We start from the raw sequence: 25641 nt of genomic DNA on the forward strand, positions 1-25641 counted from the left end.
TGCTTGCAGTAGATTCGGATTTATCTCGAAGATTTTGGGTCCGTAATATACGTTGGTTGAGCTCTTGATGATAACCTCGTTGCACAATTCCACAGAGAAAGCGTGATAGACTCTCCGGATGTGCGGATACAAGCGGGATGTTTCCTCAATATGTTCCAGGAAAGGCTTTTCTCAAGACCTGGAATTATTCGTTGGACGAGGTTCTCAGCATTGACCGCCGTGAGTAATTGCTGACGATGATATTCAGAAGTCATCTCGTGTGCTGATCGGGTGGATTTTTTTGAGTCTGAGGTAGCCAGCTGCTCATGAGTTTTATTCCATACTTGGGAGATGCTTCTAGGAGACAGGCCCACAATTGAGTACATATCTTTAATCAAATTATTCCATGTTATCGTCGAGCTGTTTCGGTAAAGCTCTTGTATATCGCTCGCTCCAGTGATCACACAAAGATGTCCACCTGCGAGTGTGATTGAATATAAAGTTTTAGTATCTCCAAAATATATTCTGAGCTCTCAGCGTTTGTTTCGGCTTAAAGGAAGTTCTGCTGATCATCGGAGCACATACCTCCCACGTTCCAAGATGTCATTCGTATTCCTATAGAACCAAACCGCATGTCCTTTGGAAGTCAGCTCGTTCTTCCCAAAGGCAAATATCGAGCCGAATTGCAGTTTTGCTTGAACGTGATATCGAAGACTGCTCACCTAAAACTGGAAGATTGAAATGTCAGTGCACACAAAAAGGTTCTTGATGGGACTTCGTTGGCCCACATGGAATCCAATATGGCAATTCTTTAGGATTCTCTGGATGTAGCCATGGAGTAATCGTAAGTCGATAGACTCTCCAAGAAATTAAAAGCAGAAAGCAAGCAATCAAAGTAAGTAGATTACCTTTAATGGCTTGCAATCCGAAGAAAGGGTTCTCCATTTTTGTCCTCATGCCCGAAGGTTACTAAGAATGGCAGTCTCTTAGAGATATAGTGGTACCTTCTTAGTCTCCGAGTAAATAATTTGCTGTGCCGTCCTCGTTTATGCGCCTCTGTCAAATTCTCGGATCCCTGCATCTGCTATAATCAAACTTCTTTTGAATATCTTGCGTTGCACAGTACCACTAAAAATGTTAATATGTGGCACATCTATCCCAAGGTATGATAGGGTGGATTTTCGATTTCAACTGTTGGCAATTTTCAATTCGTGCTCCCGCTCGGTAACTACGTTAAGCCCGGACTGGCCTCTGGTTCCTAGTGGTTCGGTAGCAAATGCAACCCTCGATAGATCAGTAGGTAGCAAAAATGCAGTGGTCTCTATTCGCTATATACAAATGCTGGTTAAATGTAGGTCTGACACCCTCTCGGTAACTTTGTTAGCCACTACAGCTCTCTTACTTCTAACGCATACTTGCAAGATTGTTGGAACGGATTCAATAGGAATCATAATGTAATCTTAGGTTAAATGACTATCTATCTACCTTGGAGAGAATTTTAACATACTTGATATGACATCGGGCATCTATCTGTGCACGGCGTAATTTGAATACAGTCGGAAGCACTTGCAAGTATGGGACATGTTTGGAAACTCTCAGTTACCGACTTCTCAGGGAAGGTTTTATTGTTGTAGGTCACCATTGTTGATCATGTAATATTCGGAACCTCGTGATTGTAACTCCAAAACAAAAATGAAATATTGTGCCACTGTACAAGCAAATTTTTCGCCTTCCTTTTCTGGCCGTTTGCCAAAGATACCCTTTCTTTCCAAGCATTTTCCGAGAGGAAAAATGCATGCACTAGTGTTATATACTCGCAGTATTCTTCACGGGTAGGTAGTCTATGTATAATTCCATTCTTATTTAGGTGAGAAATGAAGAGCGGAGAAGGCCCTTAAGATCAAGTGTCCTTCAATTTCCTTGCAAGCTCATCCGACCCACACCCCATCACCATGAAACCATCCTTTATTTGAAATGTTAGTATAAGATCTTGGTATCCTCGACTACTTACTCACAAAGCTTACCGAAATTCCCTGTGGGATTATAGCTGATCCATACTTTGTCCGTGTAGCGTTTGTGCCGCACCAAGACCTATATCACTGTTTCGGCCAACAATACTCTTCACGACTTGCTCTGCATACTCCATTGTGTTCGTCCGAAGAACAACATCACCGCCGCGAGCTCGTTTGTGGATAATACTCTCAATAGGCTTGTACAAAGACTCTTGGGGAAGCTTCCAGTCCTCGAAATAGGTCTGACCATTTGTTTGGACCGCACCAGTGACAATAGATGGCACATGAACGCCAAATGGTTGGAGTTCAAGACGTAGCGTTTCGCTGAGAATTTCTAAAGATCGTTTTGATGCCGCATAGAGTCCTGGAAGCAAATTTTCAGTAGTCAATGAGCCATTCTGTATGTGCCAACATACCCATATAAGGAACATTCACGTACCCCGAAATGTAAGTGACGTTGATAATCGATCCTTTTGCTGAAATAAAAAGAGGCGCAAACTTTTGGATAAGCATCAAAGGGCTCCAAACATTGATATCGTAGATTTTCTTCGCTTCCTCTAAACCAATATCGAGCACTGGCGAGAAATGGTTACGCCCCGCATTGTTTATGAGAATATCAAGAGATCCTCCACACTTGTTTCGGACAAGCTCTACCGTGTCCTGAATCTGTTGAGGATCCGTCACATCAAGCACCAAGTAGGTTACATTAGACAAGCCCTCGAGCGCTGACATATTGGAGACATCTCGAACGCTGGCAAATACTTGAAACTTCAGTTTCTGGAATGTGAGCGTGAGAGCACTTCCGATACCACCACTACCACTGCAGCCTGTGATAAAAACAGTTTTCTCAGATATCTTTAAGATTCATTTATTGAACCTTTGTTGCCTCTGATTATAAGCTGACGAAAAATAACTTTTAGAATGGAACTCGAATTTGCGTGGGGGCATAGAGTATAACAGTCACTTTGTACTTTTTTGCTGAGCAACAAAGCCAACCGCTGGCTGACTTGCATGGCAAGGTGTTGATAGTGGAACGCAATTCCAACAATAAGCCTGTGTCTGGTCTCATTATTGAATTCGGTCTGCTTCCTGACGAGATTTCCGCATTATTGGCCGTTGCTAATGCTTTTTTGATAACCTGTACCCATCCAAGTTAACAAAATAAATGGCACATCAAACACCCCCAGTCAAGAAATCTTTGAACCCCTACAGTTTCGACACCGATTTGACATAATAATGCTGAATCTTATATAAACTCTCATGTGTGTGTGTGTTGCATTAGAAGTTTCCGAACCTATCAACATCGATTTGGATTGGGAAAATCGGGTGGTTGATATAAAATCGAATGTTGAGAATAACGTAGTGTTTTTAATTGGTCGCTTTTGCCGTTGATATGACAAGATTAATTCTCCTGACTTTCTTGGTCGATGCACGATTATTCAACATGGCTAAACCGCGTCAACCCAACCACACTTAGAATCTTGTTGATGGGCCTCTCAAGCACTCACATGACATATAACGCCCGGAAAACATATCAGGCGTTGAGTTGTTTCGTATAGAAAGGGTTTCCTCGGTTCCCAATTACAGACCAATGGCAATGTTCCAAGCAAGAATCGTGCTCCTCGCCTAGACATCCATTAACCGCGAGATTCATGAAGACTATTTTTATGCAGTTGGCCCCATTTCAACATAGCTCGACTAAAGGAAGTAGCTTCTTTACAGCCAGTAGTACTTACCAGGACGTAATAATGGCGGGCCCTGACTCAGGCTCCATATAATTGCGCGACGTTAGAATTGGCATAATGCTAGATAAGAAACATGTGAAATTCAAAGCTGAAGATTTGAAAAATTATTAATAGGAATTCAAGTGTGTCTTGAGATGAAAGATCTAGGGTTCCTAACACTTCTTAACTTTTCCTGCCACGAATAATGGTCCTCCCCCCGATTGTATGGCGTATGCTGCTCTTCAAGCCATTGCAAAATGGCCATATAGGATTGTGTGCATACAGTCCGCAGATGTTTCCTATAATTCTTGGAAGTCCAGACTATCACAGTGTGGAATACAACTACACTGTATCATGTTTTTAGTGGTGCTTCTACAAGTAGACGACGGTACTGAAGTTCTCAACGGATGAACAGCATCTCTGTCCTGTTGCGCAGGGGAAATTTCTCCCTTATTATGAGATACCAGATCTACTCATAGTCATAGATTGCCATTGGATGTACCTTAATTAAGGGAAAGAAGTTCAAGACTATTTTCTTTGTTGAGCAATAGCAGTTCAAGTTTTCTGCATAGCTGTATACAAGTGACTGCTCAGTACTTGCTGGAAAGACATTGCCGTTGGTCTTCACACTTGAATATTATGTCATTTGCGATGAAAGTATATTGAGAGTGGCTCGGATCGATTCTGGTAAAATCATCGTTCCTGAAGGATATAAGGCATACAAGTGAATACACAGCATTCAAGTTAGAGAGTTTACAAGCACAATTTCTCATCTCACAATTCATCGATGGCTCTGAAGGACATAGGATTCTTTATCAAATGCACCTTCTATTGATAATTCCGAGGCTATGGCAAACTCCTGGACTTGTTCGGCTAGGTCCTCAAGCAGAATAATGTATTGGTTCAAAGACTATCGTCGGATATTGCTCTAAAATTGAATTTCTAGCCAGAAGAAATTCACTACAGCTTAATATTACCCAAGCATTGCCCACCTCAAATTTTAAAAGTACAGAAAACATACAATCCACAAATATAGAATGGAACAGGCGATCCTCTTTTGATATTATTCAGTTTAAGCTTCGTTGCTACACACTGCCGTCAAGCTCTCGATTACAACTAACCTGGCTTGTAATTTTTTCCATTCTCTACGATTTAATTTTGTGTTTACACTCTCCTTGGAATTTGAATTCGATCTTTATCCTGGTCAGAAAAAAATGATTGAGAACACTGAGCAGGTTGCTCATACAGCCTATGCAGTTACCTCTGTGGTGCTCTTGTTAACCTGTGCCAGATTCTTCTTAAGGCGACTCAAGCATGAGAGGATCTACCCTGATGACTGGCTCATGATAGGCGCTTTCCTTCTTATGGGAGGGTTTGCTTCTACGTTCCCCGTTCTTGTATGTTGCTTCTTAATTGTTCTAGAATCTCATACATTGCTAACTTATTATCACAGCTCCAAACCGGATCAGGAAAACATGCCCACTCAGATATTGAAACTGTCGAAGAAAGTAAATGCCAATCATTCTTTATGATTGATAATCTCATCTAACATCGAAACAGCGGAGTTTGACTCAAAGTATATCATGTTCGGACGTATCGCCTACCTATCTTACATTTGGTCTCTGAAAGCTTGCATTGTACGCTGCGAACCTATGCTCTTGTTCAAAATATATTTTCTGACAAGCTTGGCAGCTACTCTACTATTACCGTTTAACTACTCGGCAGCCGGAACAGAGATATGTGATCTTCACTTTCTATTTGATTGCTACGACTTGGACAACTACTTTCTTGCTATGGATGCTTCAATGCCACCCGTTTAATCTGAATTGGAAGTTTACAAATCCACCTCAAAAATGTGCAGTGAGTTTCCCGAAATGCTATTGAGGATTTCGCTGACAGTTTTCCTTAGGAAGGAGTAAGTACTTGATAAGATGAGATTCTAACAAGACACTGTACTAATGTTTATTAGAGAGTTGGACTGCTGTTCATGGCAATTGTGAGTAAATCCTCTTTCTGTGCCTCGTCTCAAGCTAACAACTGTCAAGTCGATCATTGTAACTAATGTCATTTTGGTTATTATCCCTTTGCCAATGATTTGGCGAACGCAAATGGTGACAGCGTATGTACTATCTACATAAGATATACATCATTCATTCTCTCGTCATATTAACCTTTTCTATAGCACAAAACTTAAAGTATCAGCCGTGTTCCTCGTTGGTATATTCGTAAGTCACCGTTTGATTGCCATTAATATAATTCTAAGAGATCTCTAGCTTGTTGTAATATCTATCATACGAACCATCTTGCAGGAAAGCAAAATCCAACAAATCGACGACAGGTTCTTTTGGGGAAACATGGAGTGTCTTCTAATGGTAAGCGTCTGATTCACATGATGACATAAAGAGACATTTTAACACATTCATTGCAGGCGTTCTTTGCCAATGCTCCTATACTCAACGCCCTTTATCGACGCATCAGAGCTGGTGCTGGATCCAGCCACCTCGTATCTAGATCCGATATGAGATCTGCCAGAAATACAGATGGTATTGAGCTTTGTTCTGCTGAAGACTCGAGAGAAATTGATTTCATGGAAGCGATTCGAGGAGGACCTGAACCCGAGCATGAGAAACTGTCAAGTCACACATATGCTGTATGTATATGATTTAAGCGCAGTTCCATCAAGCCCCTGTCGACTGGACAAAGCTAACACAAGATGGTCTCAATAGTTACCAGCCTCGCCAGCACCAGCCAGAACCGCATCCAGATCTCCAAACCATTCTAGACGCAAAGAAGTTCCCCATACCAACGTACTACTCTCCGTATCAAGATCCAAAGGAACAAATCGCGACTCACTCGGACGCGCCGTTCAAACTGTTGAGATCGTCCAAACTTCTGAACCTGCAGATCCTAAAAATCCAATGGTGATAAATCCATTAGGAGGCGTTGGCCGAGTTGAAACGAAAATTTCTCATCATGATACCTCGCCGTTACCAAGTAATCCGGATATTTACGACGAACTTTATTCTTCTGCTCATAGATCTATGACTTTGGAAGATATGTTAGCGGAGCCTAATTCGCCTGGTCGGAAACAAAGATGATGGATAGGGCGTGTGTATAACATGGAAGAGCGCTCTCGATGTAGCAGGATTTAGGACATTTTGGACACAGTTGGTATGGCTATAATCCGAGACTTCATTATCGGGCCAAGGAAAATATGCCTCTGATTCAAGATCAGGACGCCGTTGAGATCTATGGCATTGTCAGACACGAATAGATATGCAAGGCATGCAACACAAATTTACGACGTTTTATTACACAGGGAGTTTAGGGTATATTATGGAGTCGGGCGTTCTGAGCTCACCACTACCTTTTTGTTTTGGAAGAGGGGGTATGCTCTATAATGTCTGTTAGGTCTTGCATCTGAAGCTCTCTTCTTTTTTCATTGTCTTTTCCTACTTGATACCCGGGAGTCTCTCTCTTTCTTCTCCCCATCAATTAAAGAATATCAACACTCATTTCTCGAAAATTTCGAACACCCAAGCTCCTTTCTTCTGTTTTCTTCTCTCAGTCACTCTATTTCTACAATCGAATATAGCAAACCTTAGCATAGCACAGCATAGCGAAGGAGTATCTGGACTTTTGGTTTGATACCGGGAAATGCGTTGTCATTTGCATTTAAATGGCGCAGAGTGGCTTTGGTTTAGATATAATAATGTACTTGAAATTCATGAATTCATGCATTTTTCTATGGTTATGGGGATGGATATTTTATGGTGTGTGTGACCTTAACGTGAGAGTTGTTGGGAAAGGAAAGCTTGTATTTGTGTGTATGTGTGCATGCAGCAAGACTGGTAGCTGGTGAGGTTGGGGGTGTATGATGCCTATGTGAGAGTAGAAAACAATGGGATGATTGTCAGCAAACCTAGCTGGGTATGCGTTTAGTAGAGACTACTTGAAAGAAAACTTCGAGGTGGATTTTTGAGTTAGGATCACAATATTACACCTCACCATATTCTGAGAACACTTTTTTCAAAGCTTTCCTGCACTGTACCATTGCTATAAAATTGGATTGTTTTCGTTTGTCTTGTAGAAATATTCGAAGTTTCCCGTACATTCCTGACACTAAGAATAATTGCCAATTAAGGGGAACTTCCTTCGATAGCACGTCATCACAAGGAGATACAACGTCTCTACATAACTGGCAGTCCTCCGGGGCCTTCCTATTTCCAATATGCAAGCTAATTTTCAAATCCCGTTCCCTAACACGAATTTTTGCCCTCCCAAGTTGTGACTTGGCATTCGAACTCGTGCGACAAGAAGATAGTACTTCTTTTCCCATAAACTCTTTGAATATGTCCAACTCGAAGAATCTTGGTCCCAACGGCATGGATCCAAGACCACCCTGAACATCTTCGACCATAAGAATCATGGCTGAGGAAAATTTGAACAATAGTTGAATTGAGATTGTGTTGATGGTCAGCAGAGATTTACACGGCGGGAGCTGGAATTTTTATCTAGACCGAGATCTCAAGTCTTTCTAGCAAGTTACGATAAAGAAGGGGTTGGTACTGGTATAACGCTTTCAGTAGCCCCTTCTGTAAAATATTGAAAATTGGAAAAATTTTAAATTCAGATGGAGTAGCCACAATTGAGCTTTCCCAAATGAAGTGCTTGCATACATTCGGCCATCGAATGATGTGGTTGGGGGAGACTAGTGTTGCCAGCATCAGGATAAAGCCATAGCCCAACAACGCGGCTCTCTATCAAATAGATTCACGCCACTGCACCTGTCCACCCAACGGACCAGCCTTCGCTGCCATCTCTTCAGGATTAAGTAGTCTCGGCTCATGCGTCATTTTCAAAGTCGTAACTCCGCTCGCAAAGACGAAAGTGAATATGAAAGCAGTCCATTGCAGAAATTGCACTGCCACACCAACCTTAACAGTGATATTGTTACTCCCATCCAAAGTCAACAGTTCTTGCTGTGATCTTACAACTTCCACAATCGATAATGCACCTGCGAAAGACCATGCTGCAGTGAACCAGAAAAGCATTATGATGGCATGATTTAGGAAGAGAACGGTTTTAGGCCTGAGTCTTGCAGGTGGTCGAGTGGTTATCTCGAGCGGTATGAGAAGTAGAACGCTGATTAGGAATAGGAGCCCAGCTCCGGGAAAGAAAGAGGGAGATCCAACAAAGACATCACGTTGCATCCCTGATGCAAAGACGAGAAGCTTCTCAGTGGCATTTGATGTGCTGTTGGAACTCTCGATAAGCATATCACTAAATCCTTTATGGGTGGTGGTGCATTGTAGTTTGATGTCAGCGTCGGAGCCAGTCCGTCGAAGACATGTCCCTTTCCCTTGGTCAGTTCTATTTGCTCTTATAGAAAGCCGAGAAATGACGTACCAAAGTATCCAACTCTGACTTCAAGACTACCGGTCCCTAGATCCGTTTGGATGTTCTCTATAAATATTCCCGGTACCCCTGGAAGGGCTGCAATCGCGGCAAGCACTAAAGATCTGATGTGAGAATAGATTATGACGTTGTTGAGATTTACGTCACTTACTATAAAACAACAGAGCAGGAAGTGCCAGAAATCCTACTGCCCGTCTGTATTGCGGTAGACCCCCTATTTAAATTTAGCTAATAAGACTTCAAGCTCATAGGCAGTACTTACGAATGAGAGGCATCTTACTCTCGTAGACTACTGGAACAAACAATCGTTAAAATTCAGTTCATTAAGTTAGTTCACAGATCCAGCTGACTGAATAACATTTGTGATGGAGTTGCAAAAGATGAAAGCTACGAACAGACGATTCGAATGATGAAACGGCGATAAAGGTTCTATATGTAGTGCGTGAATAACATGCATAATCCCTCAGCACTGTATTTGTGACGTTTCGTGAGGGGTTAATATCTTGGATGAGAAAGGGAAACAAAAGGACATGGCCAAATAGTACAAACCCAGACATCAGATTGTTCACTTTATGATTGAGCTTAATTCAATATCTTCCAACTTGGAATGTCAAAGAATTTCTCGAACAGTTTTCTTCTCATTTTGGGATCAAAAATTCATCAATTTGAGTAGCAACGAGCTGAAACTCGAGGCACAGACTCCACTTGGTCTCATCTCATAAGGCTGGGTATGACAATCTCTCCACTATCTTTAGTAACCGAAGACTCGCAAGTTCATGCAATGAGGTCTAGAATCTGATTTCCGCAAAGTTACTTTCGAAGCATTTTGAAAGATCCGATTTTCGTTTGTTTCCCATTCATTGTTTCTATTCAAGAGAAACGGTATGCATTTAATCCGAAACGAGTATCTCTTGTATCCGATAAGCTCAGCACCATTATGATAATCACTTAAACTTTACTTGGTAGAGTTCCGTGCTATGTGGGCTCATAAATGTTGTTTTCAATAGATGGAGATGGTGAGGGGGGAAAATAGACGGGAAAGTTCTCGGAAAAGCGAATAGACGTGTGTATTACATAAGCGACTCGCGCTTCTTCTACTTGGTCAGAATACAATTAAAGTCACGACCATAGACAGATTGTTAATTAGGTACATGCTTGTAGATTTCAAGAAGACGAACGCTATCACGCATTTTTGCTCCGTCAATTCGTGTTTTTCGTCATCAAAAGACTCCGATCTGTCCAGCTGAACATAAAGTGAGTAAGATTGGAAGTCAGCCTTGGTCTACCTAGGTCACCTAAATTTTAAGCTTCAGCCCAGATATTGATGGAGCACTCGTGAGGTGAAAAGACTGAGAAGCAATGATTCGCTCAAAAATCGAGAATGAATATTTGACGTAACCAAGGCGAAACGACCGGAACGATGCCCATTTCACATGCCCAAATGGCCAACCCATCGGGGCAATAGATTTTCTTATATTTACATCTTCTCACCCTGGATAGTAGCAACAACCTTCCTAGTATGTTTGCTAGATCTGAATTCCAAATACCATATCCCTTGCCAAGTACCCGTATTCAACTTCCCGTTTGTGATAGGAATCGTAACACTTGCTCCAACCAACGCTGATTTGATATGTGCCTATAATGATTAGCCCCTGTCTTATAAAACTTCCCAAGCACTCCATTCCTCCAACGAAGAACAAAGTAACAAACAAAAAGAGTACAAACCGGCATGTCGTCCAATCCTTCCGCACTGTGTCTATACAACTCTCCCTTCCTATCTTCTGGCGCAATCCTATCCAACGCATCACTCATATCGGCTCTGACATCCTCATCCCAATTCTCATTCAAACTAATTGCACAACTCGTATGTTGAATGAATAGATTAAGAAGTCCAACTTTATAGTTCTTGATTTCGGGAATTGAGGAGACGATGTGGTCGGTGACAAGATATGAGCCGCGGGATTTGGAGGGGAGAGATATGGTCTTCTGTGTCCAAGACATGATAGCTGGCTTGGTATAACGGGCGGGCGAGAGAGCGGAACTGTATGTGCTTGGGAGGAGTAGTTTGAGAGGAAGTGTCCAGAGAGCGTGGAAGAGGGGCGGGAAGAGGGCGATGAGGAAGATTAGTACGAAGAGGATATAGAGAATCGGGAAGGATGATGTTGATTGTGGATTCAGACGTGGGTTTTCGTCTTTGTCGGGTTGCGCAGATGAAGAGGAATTTGAAGATGGCATTCCAAAGATTTTGGATGTAATTGAGTTGCTTAGAATAGTAGTGGGGTTTGTGGACGTCATTGTTTGAAAGCTTCCCGAGTGTGCTGACAGGGATTAGATATATGTATTCGATATCTAGATAGATAACACTTGCGTTTAGCATCATTCACGGTATAAGACAGCCACAATGAATAATATGAAGTGAGAATCGTGAGAAATTTATCTGATATCTTTAATAACTCGGAGTTCTCATGTCTACCTGGTCAATTCATTAGCTATTCCAAGCTATTATATTTTGACCTTTGAACGCCATGCCGTGCCTTCCATTGCTTTGAAAACACTATCATTATCCTGTAATTATTGAACGCCATTTTCTTCCTTGACATCAGCTTCTCCCATTGTTTCGTCGTCGCCCCCAGCCAAAACGATCGTCTTTGGCACATATCCTTCTTCTGGTCCTCCACCGGGAGTAACAGCTACCACATCACCCTTCTCATCAACAAACTCGAAGTTATATCTGGACAGTAGATGTGGAATTGCCGAGAGTTGAGGACCGTATCTTGCTGTGTTATCGTAGAGCTCGAAAAGTGGTACTGCGAGGAGTTTCATATTCTTAGGAACACTTAGTACTTCTGTATACGTATTAGCAATGCCGCACTTTTTAATTCTAAGGATAATTAGAGACATAGAAGATACATACTCTGTCTGGGAAGTTGAATGTAATATAACTTCTTGCACTCCTTGGGTCTCGTAACATGCGCCGGGATGAATGGGTACATAAAAGTTTCGAAGTTCGGCCTCCACCACTGCGCCAACGTGTCTCCAATTTCCCACTCCTCATTTACACCTTCTCCACTGAATTGAGTGCCTACAGGTGCCAATCGCTCATTCAGTCTCTGTTTGAAACCTTCTACTTCATCGTCTTCGGGCTTTAGATAATCTCCTGGGAGTTTGAAGAATGCGTTTGCGATTTGAAGCATGAGGATGTGAGGATGATTATGTTCATGACAGACAAGAATTCCTTCGCAGGTACGTCGCATACCGTGTTCGACATAGTGTTCTTCTAAACGTTTGAGACGCGCGAGGACGGAGGGGTCTTCTTCAGGTTGGGTTTCTTTGGTACCAAAAGTGTAATTTGAAAGGGGGAACAGACGAATTGTTTTGGGTTGATTGGCATTAAAAGATTTTGGAAGGATAGGAGGATAGGATGTCTGCAGGGCGGGGGTTGTTATGGTAGACATCTTATAGATATTTCAATAATAGATGGGAGTTTTGTTCGATCTGGAAGCTCTAGATTGTCGCAAGTAACAGCAGAAGAAGCTCGATCGGTGAGTGCGGCCGCTCGTCGTCCAATATTTTCCCGAAGACAAATCCTCGCCTAGCCTAACAATATGCATACTACCAGTAGGTACGTACTCCTTTTATCATTTTGGAAGATGCTACCTATGTTATTACATTTTTCCCATTTTATTCTCGTTTTCAAATTCATTTGATAGATAGGACATCATCGCTCAAGCAAAAGCTCTGTTTTTCTCTTGGAAACAATCCTGCAAGCGATATAGATATTTTGCTTGCGAGTTCTTAACAAACGATGTCTCCCATCATTCTTTGAGTTTCACGTGCCTATTGTTATGGTCTCATGGTAACTTCTACTTGATGCAACGAGTTAGATGTTACTAATTATGCATCATTCTCCACCTTATACTATTTCATGGTGTTCTCGAAAACTTGTTTATGGATGCCTTCAAGCATTCAAAGGAGCAAGTGCCAACATGCCATGCTCTTCACTATCTGTAAATCAGCGGTATGGAATATGAAGCTGCTAGAGATCTTCATGATATTGCTATTCTAATAGAAGAACACAATAACACAGACTTGACTTGTAGTAGATCACTGGAATTCTCTAAGAAGGTCAATTTGAGTGAAATATCGCTGTAGAAGTAGGCAGACAATCTTGCTTAAAATTCTCATTGCGTGGTATTTACACTAATTGTCAACGATAGACTTTCCCATCTATGAACAGTTTATCGTTGACCAATCTTCCATCGGTAATACGTTGTGGTTCATACAAACTTGGCAGGATGACCTCATGCTTCAAGAGGGTATGCAGTTTCTGGAAGAGATTCAAGGTGTGCTCGGTGATGTTCATTGGCCTGCAAGATAAATGAGCATGAAGCCAAAAAGATGTTATGGTTAACGACGGAGAGAAATCTGGCTTGAGGTCTCAGTCCAGGGTATGACTTACAAACGGTAATCCGCAGTATGTGCAGTTGCAAATTTCGGGCTTATCAGTGTTGATGAAGATTCTTGGGTGTCCTAATGCTCCTCCACCTCCATCGCATGCTACAATACGATCGTGCGTCCATCGCACTGGTTGTTGGTGAATTAAGCTAATTGCTGATTGTGGTGCTGGCTGGAGAAAAGTTAACATGCCGTACAAATACGGATTGGGATAATTTCCAAGAGCTAAAGCGCAATATGTAAACGCGGGGTCTGACGTACCTGAGCTTCCATAATGGTCTGCTCGAACCTAGGTCCAGACATTGCCTTTTCCCTAGGATTCTGACTTCGCGACCATTTGCCCTCTCTATTTGGTGCCTGCATAACCCTGAACTTTTCCGCAGTCTCTACGCTCTCCTGCAACGGCTTATTCTGGACGTGACTTTCTATCGGCAGCTCGTTGGATTTCGAGACATTGGGCACTTTCTTCGGAGAGTTTGGATCATTAATTTCTTGCTGATCATTTGCGGAAAATGCGTAGGTTCGTCTGGCTGAGATCTGAACTCTACGAGTAATTTGCCATACGGCTCTTGATCTGGCGGTGGACAACATTATGCTGGTGTTTCAATCAATTGCTATGGAGGGACCGAAGAAGGACTTAAGGTCGTTGTCGTCCAATTCCAGTTTGCTTACGTAATACCCTTAAAGCACAGAAGCTTAATCTTTAATCGGGGAAAAGTCCGCCTTGCAGCCGCGTGAATACTTTTGCTTTTGACTTTCTTTCATCACCCCCGTGTTACTTATACAGACACTTTATAGATCGTGGCAGGTCTATAGATCTACGACTAACAATCGACAGTATAATTTTATCTCGCCAATTCTTCCACATCATCCTCTCGATTATTATTCTTCTAATTTCTTCCATACTGTGAATGAACAACAACTACAACATGTCGGCAAGTGCAGGGACCCCAACAAGTGCGCCAAAAGCTATGTCTTCCAGGCTTTTGACGATGAAATTCATGCAGCGTGCTGCTGCTTCATCACCTACAAATACTTCTCCTTCTTCAATAGATGAGCCATCACCGAAGCGACAAAAGACAGCACAAAACACTCCTACAAAGTTCAATGTCGACACCTTAGCCGATAATCGCGCGATTCAAGCCGCAATAGTGGAAGAAGAAGCCAAAAAGCAAGCCGCATTGGATCGAGCAGCCGTTGAAGCAGGAGATACACGATGGGTTTTAAGCTTTGAGGGAAGGAAACATCTCAATACTCCAACAAATACATTACGGGTAGTTCAAACTGGTTTCGCAAATTTAGACCAACCTTCGCCAATAAAAGCAGAACGTGTTGATGATGACGATAACAATTTTGGAGAAGAAAAACCATTCATGGTCGGTCGAAGGAGTTTTGGAAAATTCAATAAAGTTTTGGAGGTATGCCATGCATATCGATAATCTGCGCTTCATCACATGCTAATGACTGGCAAATAGAAACAGCAAAATCCAGACATAGAATTTACATCATCAGAAGAGGACGAGGAGAGCGAGGACGAGGAATCTGAAGATGAGGATAGTGAGGATGATCCAACAGGCGCAAAGGAACTGATAAAAGCCTCGAAACATGAAGCAATAAAACGGCTCAAAGAGGAACGTAAAGCCAAGAAGAAGGCAGAAAAGGCCGACTTGCTAGAGTTATCGAAAAAGAGAAAGAAGAAGCATGTCTCGCTGAATGGGCTGACATCTCTGTCTGGCTCAGGGGGGGGCTCATTTGGCTCAGGAGGTGGAATCAAATCTGATATAAAATGTTATACGTGTGGAGGAAATCATATGGCGAGGGATTGTTCAAATCCAAAGAGGAAACACCAAGGAGATGGGGGCCCCCCTAGAAAATCTCAAAGAACAAGATAATAAGGAGCGGTGGCAATGATAACATACGTTAAAAAACGTCGGAGATGTTGGAGAGATCACAGTCATGAGCTGGTTTACGCCGATAAGTTTACCAAAAGTCTTGAACAGCCACGACGGTCTGCGATCATAATGTTTTCGGATAAAACTTCCTCATGAACTCCATCACTCGGGACTGTACCAGCTACAAAGTTCGAATCTACTGTACCAACATAACCTTGAGAAGCCTTGATTACCATAAGGTACAGACAAAAGTCGCACAATAGAGGGAATCAAATCCATAGTATGAGTATAATAAATATGTGCCAAATTTTGATGATACTTTTGTTGTCCTGTTTCATTCTGTCAATGTTGGCGTTCCTTTTAATCATTCACTTTACAGCTCTAGAGTGTCAACATTCCTCAATTGAGGTACCGACAGAGCATGATTCATTCTTGCCTATCTTGGGTACTCAAACACATACAACGAAGTTGTTAATACCCTCTTTCCCTCGCTCTTTCCTAATCGCATCATTTTGAGATTAGCACTAAGAAGAAGAGAAGCAATGGTACCTCCCTCAATCTTCTCTTTCTTCCCTCGTGCTGTTTTTATCTCTTTAGTTAAAAGCCCTCGCACTTCATATTTCCTTCTCCTCATCGTCACCTCAATCCATTACGAAAGGCGCAGTCAAGAAACCATGTCGAATGATCTAAATTCCATTGATCCAGTGTTTGTCTCTTCTAAGAGGGCTTACGATTGTGATTGCTGATAGCAGACAGAAACTCCCCAACAGTACCTCAACGCTCGGCAGCAATCGTTAATCTAGATGGGCGTTGGGCACTTTATCATGAGACCATATACTCTTCAGATATCCCTGAAACATCATATTATTTGTTGGAACTCGGGACTGGTATAACAACCAAGCTGCCCAAGTCAGCGAAGTCCGCATCTCCAGGCTCAACATTGACAAATTTCATCTGGGCCGACAAAAATACCCTTATTTGTCAAGCGCAAGAGAACCAGACAACTCATTTTTTCACTCTCAACGGCCCACCCTTTACACGGTATGTAACAAGACTGTGGCCAATACGCCACTGATAAAGCTAACTCGGCGCAAGGCGGCCAGCCAGCGCAGGCCATGTTGATACATTGATGACTATCTTGAAGGCAGTATATGTCGTAGAAAGTAGCAATCATCGGAAGATTTATGTGGTAATTGCAGTCTCAGGTATTGGTGCCGGAACAACCTCAGCACGCTCGAGTGTTAGTGAAGTCGATGTTCTAGGAAATACCTTAGGGCCAGGTGGTCAAATGCTGCGGTGCCTCGTGTTCGGGTGTCAAGGCGCTCTTCCGCACATCAATATTGAGTCCTTTAGTGGTGATATTCTTGAGACAGTTAACCTTAAATATGTTCCCTTTCCAACCCGGATGTCAATGGGACCAATGAATTTTGACATATCTAAGGCGGGAATAGCTCTTGTCGCTCAAACCGAAGAACAGTCTCAAGTTCAACATGATGACATATCTGATGTCTACTTTATTCCTTTCAATCAGTTACCTACACCGAAAAAGTCGAAGGAACTTATTCCTATAAAAGTGGAAACTACCGGAATAACTGGTAGCGCCTCTGTACCAGTTCTCAGTCATGTTGCCCTGTCCTGGCTCGCATTTTTGAAGCGCAATGATAACTCCACAGAAAGGGGCGAAACATTTATTTTCAAAGTTAATATCAACAGAACAACGTACCAACCATCTAGCACACAGCGCATATCAAGTCCAACCGAAGAGATGAATTCTGTACTTAATCCAGTTAATTTGGCTTGGGCTGGCCCTTCTCAATCCATGTCGGAGAAGAGATTGTTCTACTGGGCGGACAGCCAAATGTCCATTGTCGAGATTCCTATTCCCGTACGATATTTACAAAGCCCGCTTGTTTGCAGACGGCTGGTCACTGATTTTGATCATGGTGGCTCAATCTTGGGCGTCGATTGTTTAAAAAAAATTAGACTGCAACCTGGCGACCCCGGATTACTCATTAGCAGAGCTTTGGCCAACGGAAGTACCGATTTCTTAATATACAACGCTGATACCGGGGACCGATCAATGGTTCAGCGCGCCTCCATTGGTGAAGTAATGACGGAGCAGAATCAGGACGATAGTAATAAGATTGGGGGTAAATTTTGGAATCTTACCGAAGATGGGATTATTGAGGATGGGGCTACCGAGAATAGAGGAGAGGTTTCTCATGAGAGTAACGATATTGAGGATGGAATTATTGAGGATGGAATTATCGAGGATAAGGTTATCGAGAATAGAGGGGAGATTATTAATGAAAGTAATGCTCCCGAGGATGGAATTATTGAGAATAGACAGAATTTTGGCAATGAGAGTGAGGATGAGTCTCTTGAACCTCCTTTTCCGGCTCTAGAGAACAGAGGAGGGCAAGTAGATTCGCCCCTTTACAGACATTCCGCACACATGTTGATTATACGGTGGATAGAGGCGAGGCGAAGACTTGGACTTGAAGAACTTTCATTATGATTATTAGAATTTGTTATTAATTTTTTTGGGGGGGGGGGGGTCATAGGCATTCAGATTATCGTTTTGTAATTAAATGAAGATTGATTTGAATGCTTAGTGGCTTTTTGCGGTATATTTTCTGGAAGGGAGGTGTGTAGGTTGATAAGTTTCTATGTGTATATACATGAAAACATCAAAGTAAAATATCATTGCAATTCTTCAAACTCTTTTGTGCTTTAACTCAAATTTGAACAGTATCAGCATTGGTATTGTATTATGAAAGTAAGCCCGTGAACTTACTTCCAGTACACGACTAACTGATTTAGTGATTCCATTTACTCCTTTTTTCGCTATACTCCTTTCTCGCTTATCAAGATTGTCGTTGTTCATGGTAAAATCTCATCTCCAAAGCATATGCATAGGATATGCTCGCTCATGCTATTTGGATACTGTTCATCCATCGATCCATGCATTACCATCCATTCTCCCAAATCCCATGTTGCATTCATTCCCCTAGATATTCCTCGTACGGATCCATTCATATACGAATGACATATTATGTCATATCATATAACGTAGTCAAATACAAATGAAGAGACGAATGCAATGCCAGGCCATGCAATACAATATAAAGTGATACAATTCCTTCAAGTAAGATTTTACATGCCAACATAACTCCATTTAGCCCAATGCTTCGTTCGTTAATCAAATGCCACTTTGACGAGGTCTCTTTCGAGAACTGCCGGGGGTACCGTGCGATGGATGCATCTTGTCGTTCTTTTCTCTCTTGAGTTTTTCGTCCAGTACACGTGCTATTGTTTGTTAGTATTTATTTATCTTGACAAACACAATGGTACACAATTTCCAAATCCTCCAGCCACCCGTCCATCCACATCCAGGGCATGGAAAAAGGAAAGAATAAGAAAGGTGAGAAGAAGCGAGAAATTCCAAAAAAAGAAGGAAAAAAAAAAACTTACTCAAAACATCATAACCAAACTGCGGAAACTCCAAACACATCTCCCTAAACTCCGTCTCCGCCTCACTCCTCAAAGTATGACTTCTCGTCGCCCAGAAATTTGCCACCGGCGCCCTAATCGTCTGATCATCCTTCTGCGTATGCGCATACACATATCTCGCATATGCAATCTCTCCCTTCGCAGTACTATTCACACAATGAATCTTACTACTCGCCAAGCTCTTCAAACTCGGAAGCTGCAGCATTTCCGCCAGCGTATACACGCGTGCGTGTTTGAGTAATTGATCTCCCGTCTCATCCACATCCGGCATCGCAGGATCCGATTCCAGGTCGCGCGACCCGGGGATCTTGCGCGGGAAATAATCATTCGTGTACAGGTACTCGAGAAAACAGCCGACGGCGTCGAGATCCTCGTCGATGAGATCGATGCGGCGCTCGTTGACGTCGTCGCTGAATTTTCCGCAGGCTTCGGCGAACCAGGGGGATTTGCAGAGGAGTGCTTGGTGTGCGTGCAGGAGGGCTTGTTCATCGCCTTGGCCGACTAATAATGCGATCATGGGACTTTTTAGATAATCGATATAGGTAACGCGCGCGGGAATATCTTCCATGGCTGTTTCTTGGAGATCGGGGCCCGAGGCATCGTTGTCGCCGTCGCCGTCGTTGGAGATGTGGGTGTTGGTTTCGGTGCCGGCGGATGCGTCGATTTCGATTACGACGGCGCTGGGATTGGGATCGTTCATTTCGATGTCGGTGGGATTGGAGCCCGGGGCGGTGTTTTCTGGAGCGAGGGGGTAATCATCTGCGGAAGACATGTTTGAATGTTGAGGGGGAGAATTGAGAAGTTGTGAGGTGAGGTGGAGGCAAGATGGAAAGGTGGGAAGATCACGAAGGTGGTATTGAAGTCCTGAAGCTGGGTAACCTTATTGACTTGATTCAGAAGTTATAATACGATATGATACGATACAACACAGTACACAACTCAATTGAAGAAAGAATGGCAGACAAGATTGATGAAAAGAAATTGATTATTTTAATTCATTAAATTAATGAATGGACTCGAGTATAGGATGATAAGATACGATAAGAATAGTGAAAGTTGAACGCGCTTTGATAGCTATCGAAGGAGACGTGTAGACGTGTTTTAGAGCTCTTTCTCCCGATAAACCCTTTAGAAAGCTCCAACCTCCTGATTGTGTACCTTAGCTAGGAGAGCTCTTTATTATGGCCTTGCGATTAAGGCATCAATCTATATTGAAGCTTTGCATTGGTCAATTAACAGTGCAGTACATTGTACTCTTATTTGAACTCCAAGTACGAAATTCCTTCAACATCATTCATCTGTACCTGCCTGGGTATTCAAAGAGGTATTTGTCCCAGAGACATTCCTTGGTGGCTTATGAATAAGAGAATGAGATGAAACTCCCCAGGTTCTTGGCTATATATCAAACCACATCATACAATAAGACAGAGACATCTCTTGTAGTCAATAATTCTTCATTCAAACTACAAATCAATCTCCAACTTTCCGTTTCCCATACGCCGTTGATTTAAAGGCTTCAAGCCATGCTGGTATCCATCCAAAATACTCAATATGGTGAGTTTCAAAAACCGAAGATAAAATATATGTGACAGTAACATATACATGAATATGCTCGCCCAGAAGAATTCCTTTCTTCCCATCCCAGCCCATGCTAAAAATTCTAGAAAAACGCCCGTCCATCTCTCTCTTTGTCTTCTCCATCATCATCGATGGCCCCATTTCAGAAGGTAAGAGCATGTCATTCTTTTCTTTCAAAACCATCAGACTTAAGAACGGCTGGTTCTCCTTCTAAACCTATCTCCCGTCGTTGGAATAGGCTTTTCCAATCTCAAACACCAAAACAATAAATCCTCCACCGGTAATAATGTGAGGAAGATTCTATTACACAGATATGCCGCGATCGCCACGAAGAACGCTACAAATGCATCGAGATAGTAATGATTTGCCGTCGCCACAATCGTGATCAGGATATAAAGCGGATAAGCCAATCCTAGAAAAACATAAAAGAGCATCCAGAATTTATTCTTGCGTTTTTCGCCTGTTTCGAGATTGCGACGGAAGAGTCCAGAATGATAGATTAAAGTCACGCCGATGCAGAATGAATATCCAAAATGCATGGATGGCATGGCGGCGAGCGAATTAACGTAGTTTCCTTGCATCCAAACGGATTGTGCGTTGTTGCGTCCGACGCTGTCGAGGAATCCATACTCGGGAGGAAGAAGACGTGGTGGCATACATGGGTAGAGGATAAAGATACAGAAGGCGAAAAGATTGGTGAGAGTCATGGTTCGACGGACTGTTGCGAAAGTTGTATGGGATGGTGCTACGTAGTACCAGAACGCGATGAATCTATAAGAGAAAAGTATTAGTCAAAAGATAAATTCTCCAAATCTACTAGACATCTCTGCCTAGTCATGACTTTGGAAACTTACCCAACAGTACCAGGAATGTGAATCAAAGCATAAGAACGATTCAAAACGGTCAAAAGCGTCCCATGACCATTCAAAAACCACTTCTGTACATCCTGTTCCCTCACCGGCCACAAAAAGCTCATCCACGAGAATTCCTCGAATTCCAAAATCGCTAGCCCATGGTCCTGAGCCACATCCCAAATACCCATTTTGGAAAACATCGCTTGCGAGAGGATCTTCGTACATCGATAGAACGCATACGTAACAATCCAATAGAACATCTCAATCAAAAATGGAAATTTCTGTAATATTCGGCTGTGGTAGTAATCTCGAAATCTCGAGGTATTCGGCGTCAGGAGATTCGTGCCACAGCATCTTCTCTTCTTAGGGGGATATTTAGACGTCGACATTGAATCGACGTCGGAATCTCGTCCGCTGCCAATCATGTAGTCCCGAGCCAACAAATCATCGGATGAGCGTGCGGAATCGGGTTCCTCGCTCAATAATCCGTAGTTGTTTCGCCTTCGATCGAATATCTTATACCCATGCCTTCTCGTCAGTACCATAGATCCAAACAAGATACTGGCAACCATCTGTGAAAGAATCGTTAGTTAATGGACTTCGTTCTTTTCTTCTTGACCAAAAGTTCAGAAGGAAAACTAACAACTGGTTCCGCCCATCCCGGCAATCTGAATTGTGGTTTACTATTCCATTGCGGTTCGCCATCTGGAAGTGGTGTATTCGCCATATTCGGATTGTATGAATGTCGTCCGCCCAATCCGACTCAAACACCAGACGTCAAAACACGATGGAAACCCTCAATTGAAGGAATTGTTTTATTCCTTCTTTTCAAGAGAATATTCCGGACAGATATACAAGTAAAGTATTGATATAAGGTATCTATAGAAAACCCTGTATCCAAATCTTTCCCTTTGTATCGAAATAATTTGCTCGTTGCGTTTACCGCAGGGATGACGTATGCTTTTGTTGTAGGAGATAAAGAAAGGGCAAAGGAACCCCTTGACAAGAACTCGGTTTGAAAGCCTTTGAAGAAGAAAGATCAGATGTATTGATAGATGCGTATTAAAGTCGAGATATAGTTGAAGATATTGCAATTGTACAAATCAATGAGAGAAATCGAGATCGGCCGTGTAAGTAGGAAAATGAATGTATTTGTTAGTTGGGTGGATTCAAATGTACTGGAAGTTGATATTCAGGGGTGGTGCGGATCTATTAGTATGGAGAAGCAAGAATGAAAGCAAGGGCTATCTCTCTTCTTCTGCTTCTCTTCAAAATTTGACCTGAGAAGTATAGCGAAAAGTCTCGAAAAATCGAGGTTCAGAAAGGAGGACAGAGAATCAAGCAACCGAAGGAAATCAAGTGATATGGAGCTTTCTTTATTCAAGAGCTGATTGACAGATTTAAAAAATGTAAATAGGGCTATGTATGAATTTGATACCAAGTAGCGGCTAGCTAGGTCCTCGCAACTAATTCTTAATATACAGCAAACAATAAGCATCAATACCATGCATCGCTAGGTATGAAATCTAGAGCACATATCCTCTTCTTCTCTTCTCCTTTATCCTAAGAGAGTATATTATCTAGTCCCATACTTCTTCCCCTTCCCATTCTTACTCGCCGACGCAAAATGAGATCTCCCGACGATCTAACAAACTACCTGCTCTCTGCTCAGACCCTGACCTGATCACTCGAATACCTGCAGAACCACAGTACGTATTTCCGCGTATTCATCAACCTGCCGCTACCACAAAAGCGTGTTTACCAAATAGAGTAATTCTTCACATGCCAAGTATCTAATCGCAGGTTATTTTGGCTTGGAGTCTGGATCAATTTTACTTCAAATAGCTGGGGCCAAGACAAAGCCAATTCATTCACATGTTCAGAAGGTTACCAAGAAGATGTGGTGTGTAGGTAATGGGGTGCGGTGTAGGTATCCCGTCTTTCTACTGTGTGAAAGGAAGAGACAGTTATGGATTGTTGTGAGGAAAAAGAAAAAAAGGATCAATTAAGATTAGACGAATGTGAATAGCTTACGACGACTCTATGGGATTGGAGATAGCTTATAATGTTTCTTCATATTTTAGATCATAGCTCATAGCATAAATAGATAGATAAATAGAGATTCTGACCTCGCACTCAGATTCAAACATATGTATATATAAATATCCTGGACGATTCTTTTTTTCTACATGGCATTCATACCTCATATTCTTGAAGAATATTCCTTTTCGATATATTTTACTCAATCACCCATTTACCCATTTACCCCTTCATCGATCGTTAAATCCCCGGCTCTTTTCTTCCCCATTCTTTCATGAATTCATCTCGACCCACCAACTAATAATAACCTCCTACATCACAATCGTGCGTGCATCATGAACCACTCAATCTTCCCCTAAACATTCTCTCTACTCTAGTTACAAGAAGTAGAATTAGAATTATTCAAACTCAACTCGATATACTTTTTATCTACATAAAGCTCTTCGCACCTGCTCCAACTCTATTCACAAACTCACAACCTAAAGAGAGAAGCACACGACACTTTTCAAGCCTAATACAAACATTTGACTCGTGCTGCTTTGCCTCATTTTTTGCCCATGTGTACCAGCCAAAACTAGCCAAGAACATCAAACTGCATAATATGAGGTGATGATCAGCAAGCCACACTGCCACTGCCAAGACAAGTTTCTGATAGAAGCTTAGTAAATGCTTGAAGGAATTCTTTGCTCAAGAGAATAATAACACCTTGAAGCGAATGGATTCTTCTTAATGCTTGGGCTCTTGCGACTGGAGGGTTCGCACTACATTATTACTGTCGCGTGTCGTGTTGTGTCGTGTGTTTTGTAGTTCCCTACGTTGTGTTATATAGATGTGGAAATCGTAGCCAGAATAAGTATGCAGTTCGTATTCATTTGTAATCTCGCATTCGCATGCGCATACATACATACATACTTACATACGCTCAACCAGAGTCTCACAACAGATACCACGGCTTCCTTCTGGGTAGATGTCACTGTACCTAGGTAGGTATTTCTCGCGGGTCTATGTTTCGCTTTTGACAAGTTGAATGATTCATTTCTTTTTCTCGACTGTTAGGTTATCTGCTATTTCTGTCTCCATCTACTCTGCACAAAGTAAAAAAACGGGAATACACAACATAACATAAATTCGATGTTGTATTCCTAATAAGTATACAAACATACCTACAAGGTCGTACCCAAAACATGCGGGAAGACGTCACGGAAGGATGCACAAAAGGAAGCGGATGTAAAAGTAGGAAGAAGTAAGCCGGATCAATCGTTCCGATATTTTTTCGGTGCCGAGATGAGTGTGTTTCGGTCGCTGTTTGAGATTTGGTTGAGCCGCAATGTATACCTGGGTAAGCTGGGTGAGCTTGTATGAACTTGGTTAGTGAGGGGATTGGATATTTGTATGGACAGAGGAATTGAGGGGGGATTTTGATTTGGAGATTGGGTTTTTATATTTCGAATTCACGTCAATATACATTTATTTCAAGAGCTAGGTAGTTCCTGGTATCGACGTGCATCTAAATTTCGGAGAAAGCTCCCTACTATTCAACGAGGAATTCTTTGCGAAGGATTCATCGGCGTCTATTCATTCCAGGAGGAACTGAGCACCCATTCAGATGACAATGATCCATCCAACCTGAAATACCTAAAGCATCCAATCGATTTCACCCGTCTAAAACCCCTCAATTCTTCAAATATACATACATCAAACCGGAAGTTTTGTCTCTGCCCAAAACTTCCAGACGTCATCCGCTGCGAAGTCGTGCTTCAGCGAAAGCAAAAATATGGACCATACATACCAAGCGGACTTATAACTCTCGAATGACAAAGTTGTCTTTTTCGACGAGGAAAATGGAGTACGGGTGTTGTTCTTAGATGTTCTTTGACCTGTTCTACTGTTATTGTTCATTGCTTGTTAGGTGTGGTAATCTCGAGATCTCGTGCGAGAAAAAGGAATTGCTAGAAATGTGTAATTGCATTCTAGACACAGCATTTTATCTATCGAAATCCTTCTATTCAAATCTCAAGTATACCAGCGAGCCCCTTGGAATTTTCTTATACCATTATTTTGATAATCCTTAACCCTCGATATATTTAAGAGGCGTTAGACCAAATTTCTTGAAGTTTATCATCATGAAGTCGAGTTAAAGACAAGAGGAAACGAGGTCTTTCATGAGAAGACGAGA

The 25641-nt window shown here is 42.1% G+C and overlaps 9 protein-coding genes across 9 annotated transcripts; 3 read left to right on the forward strand and 6 right to left on the reverse strand.

Moving 5' to 3' along the window:
- Positions 1-20: 20 nt before the first annotated feature.
- Positions 21-2939, reverse strand: Bfra_007728 (putative nadph-dependent 1-acyldihydroxyacetone phosphate reductase protein; the record flags this gene model as incomplete). The annotated part of the gene is made up of 5 exons (XM_037338099.1): positions 21-504; positions 565-616; positions 2038-2355; positions 2408-2818; positions 2906-2939. The coding sequence occupies 5 exons, from the start codon at positions 2937-2939 to the stop codon at positions 21-23; spliced, it is 1299 nt and encodes a 432-aa protein (XP_037190162.1).
- Positions 2940-4929: 1990 nt separating this feature from the next.
- Positions 4930-6813, forward strand: Bfra_007729 (putative ubid family decarboxylase protein; the record flags this gene model as incomplete). Its single annotated transcript, XM_037338100.1, has 10 exons — positions 4930-5112; positions 5169-5223; positions 5276-5352; positions 5408-5575; positions 5685-5711; positions 5761-5834; positions 5898-5940; positions 5989-6087; positions 6144-6365; positions 6442-6813. 10 exons carry the CDS (start codon positions 4930-4932, stop codon positions 6811-6813), a joined length of 1320 nt encoding a protein of 439 aa, XP_037190163.1.
- Positions 6814-8478: 1665 nt separating this feature from the next.
- Positions 8479-9408, reverse strand: Bfra_007730 (uncharacterized protein; the record flags this gene model as incomplete). Its single annotated transcript, XM_037338101.1, has 4 exons — positions 8479-9071; positions 9125-9229; positions 9285-9347; positions 9396-9408. 4 exons carry the CDS (start codon positions 9406-9408, stop codon positions 8479-8481), a joined length of 774 nt encoding a protein of 257 aa, XP_037190164.1.
- A 1127-nt stretch (positions 9409-10535) lies between these two features.
- Bfra_007731 (putative upf0047 domain protein) lies at positions 10536-11428 on the reverse strand (the record flags this gene model as incomplete). Its single annotated transcript, XM_037338102.1, has 2 exons — positions 10536-10769; positions 10859-11428. The coding sequence occupies 2 exons, from the start codon at positions 11426-11428 to the stop codon at positions 10611-10613; spliced, it is 729 nt and encodes a 242-aa protein (XP_037190165.1). The 3' UTR covers positions 10536-10610.
- A 276-nt stretch (positions 11429-11704) lies between these two features.
- Positions 11705-14179, reverse strand: Bfra_007732 (putative cleavage and polyadenylation specificity factor subunit 5 protein; the record flags this gene model as incomplete). The annotated part of the gene is made up of 4 exons (XM_037338103.1): positions 11705-11979; positions 12048-12558; positions 13593-13760; positions 13850-14179. The coding sequence occupies 4 exons, from the start codon at positions 14177-14179 to the stop codon at positions 11705-11707; spliced, it is 1284 nt and encodes a 427-aa protein (XP_037190166.1).
- Positions 14180-14517: 338 nt separating this feature from the next.
- On the forward strand, positions 14518-15480 carry Bfra_007733 (putative zinc knuckle protein; the record flags this gene model as incomplete). The annotated part of the gene is made up of 2 exons (XM_037338104.1): positions 14518-15006; positions 15064-15480. The coding sequence occupies 2 exons, from the start codon at positions 14518-14520 to the stop codon at positions 15478-15480; spliced, it is 906 nt and encodes a 301-aa protein (XP_037190167.1).
- A 674-nt stretch (positions 15481-16154) lies between these two features.
- Positions 16155-17998, forward strand: Bfra_007734 (uncharacterized protein; the record flags this gene model as incomplete). Its single annotated transcript, XM_037338105.1, has 3 exons — positions 16155-16186; positions 16237-16521; positions 16576-17998. 3 exons carry the CDS (start codon positions 16155-16157, stop codon positions 17996-17998), a joined length of 1740 nt encoding a protein of 579 aa, XP_037190168.1.
- A 684-nt stretch (positions 17999-18682) lies between these two features.
- Bfra_007735 (uncharacterized protein) lies at positions 18683-19765 on the reverse strand (the record flags this gene model as incomplete). Its single annotated transcript, XM_037338106.1, has 2 exons — positions 18683-18789; positions 18955-19765. The coding sequence occupies 2 exons, from the start codon at positions 19763-19765 to the stop codon at positions 18683-18685; spliced, it is 918 nt and encodes a 305-aa protein (XP_037190169.1).
- A 994-nt stretch (positions 19766-20759) lies between these two features.
- Bfra_007736 (putative integral membrane protein) lies at positions 20760-22152 on the reverse strand (the record flags this gene model as incomplete). Its single annotated transcript, XM_037338107.1, has 3 exons — positions 20760-21342; positions 21426-21997; positions 22069-22152. The coding sequence occupies 3 exons, from the start codon at positions 22150-22152 to the stop codon at positions 20760-20762; spliced, it is 1239 nt and encodes a 412-aa protein (XP_037190170.1).
- Positions 22153-25641: the final 3489 nt, after the last annotated feature.

The sequence above is a fragment of the Botrytis fragariae genome, assembly GCF_013461495.1.
Source record: "Botrytis fragariae strain BVB16 chromosome Unknown tig00000112, whole genome shotgun sequence".
NCBI classification, from domain to species: domain Eukaryota; kingdom Fungi; phylum Ascomycota; class Leotiomycetes; order Helotiales; family Sclerotiniaceae; genus Botrytis; species Botrytis fragariae.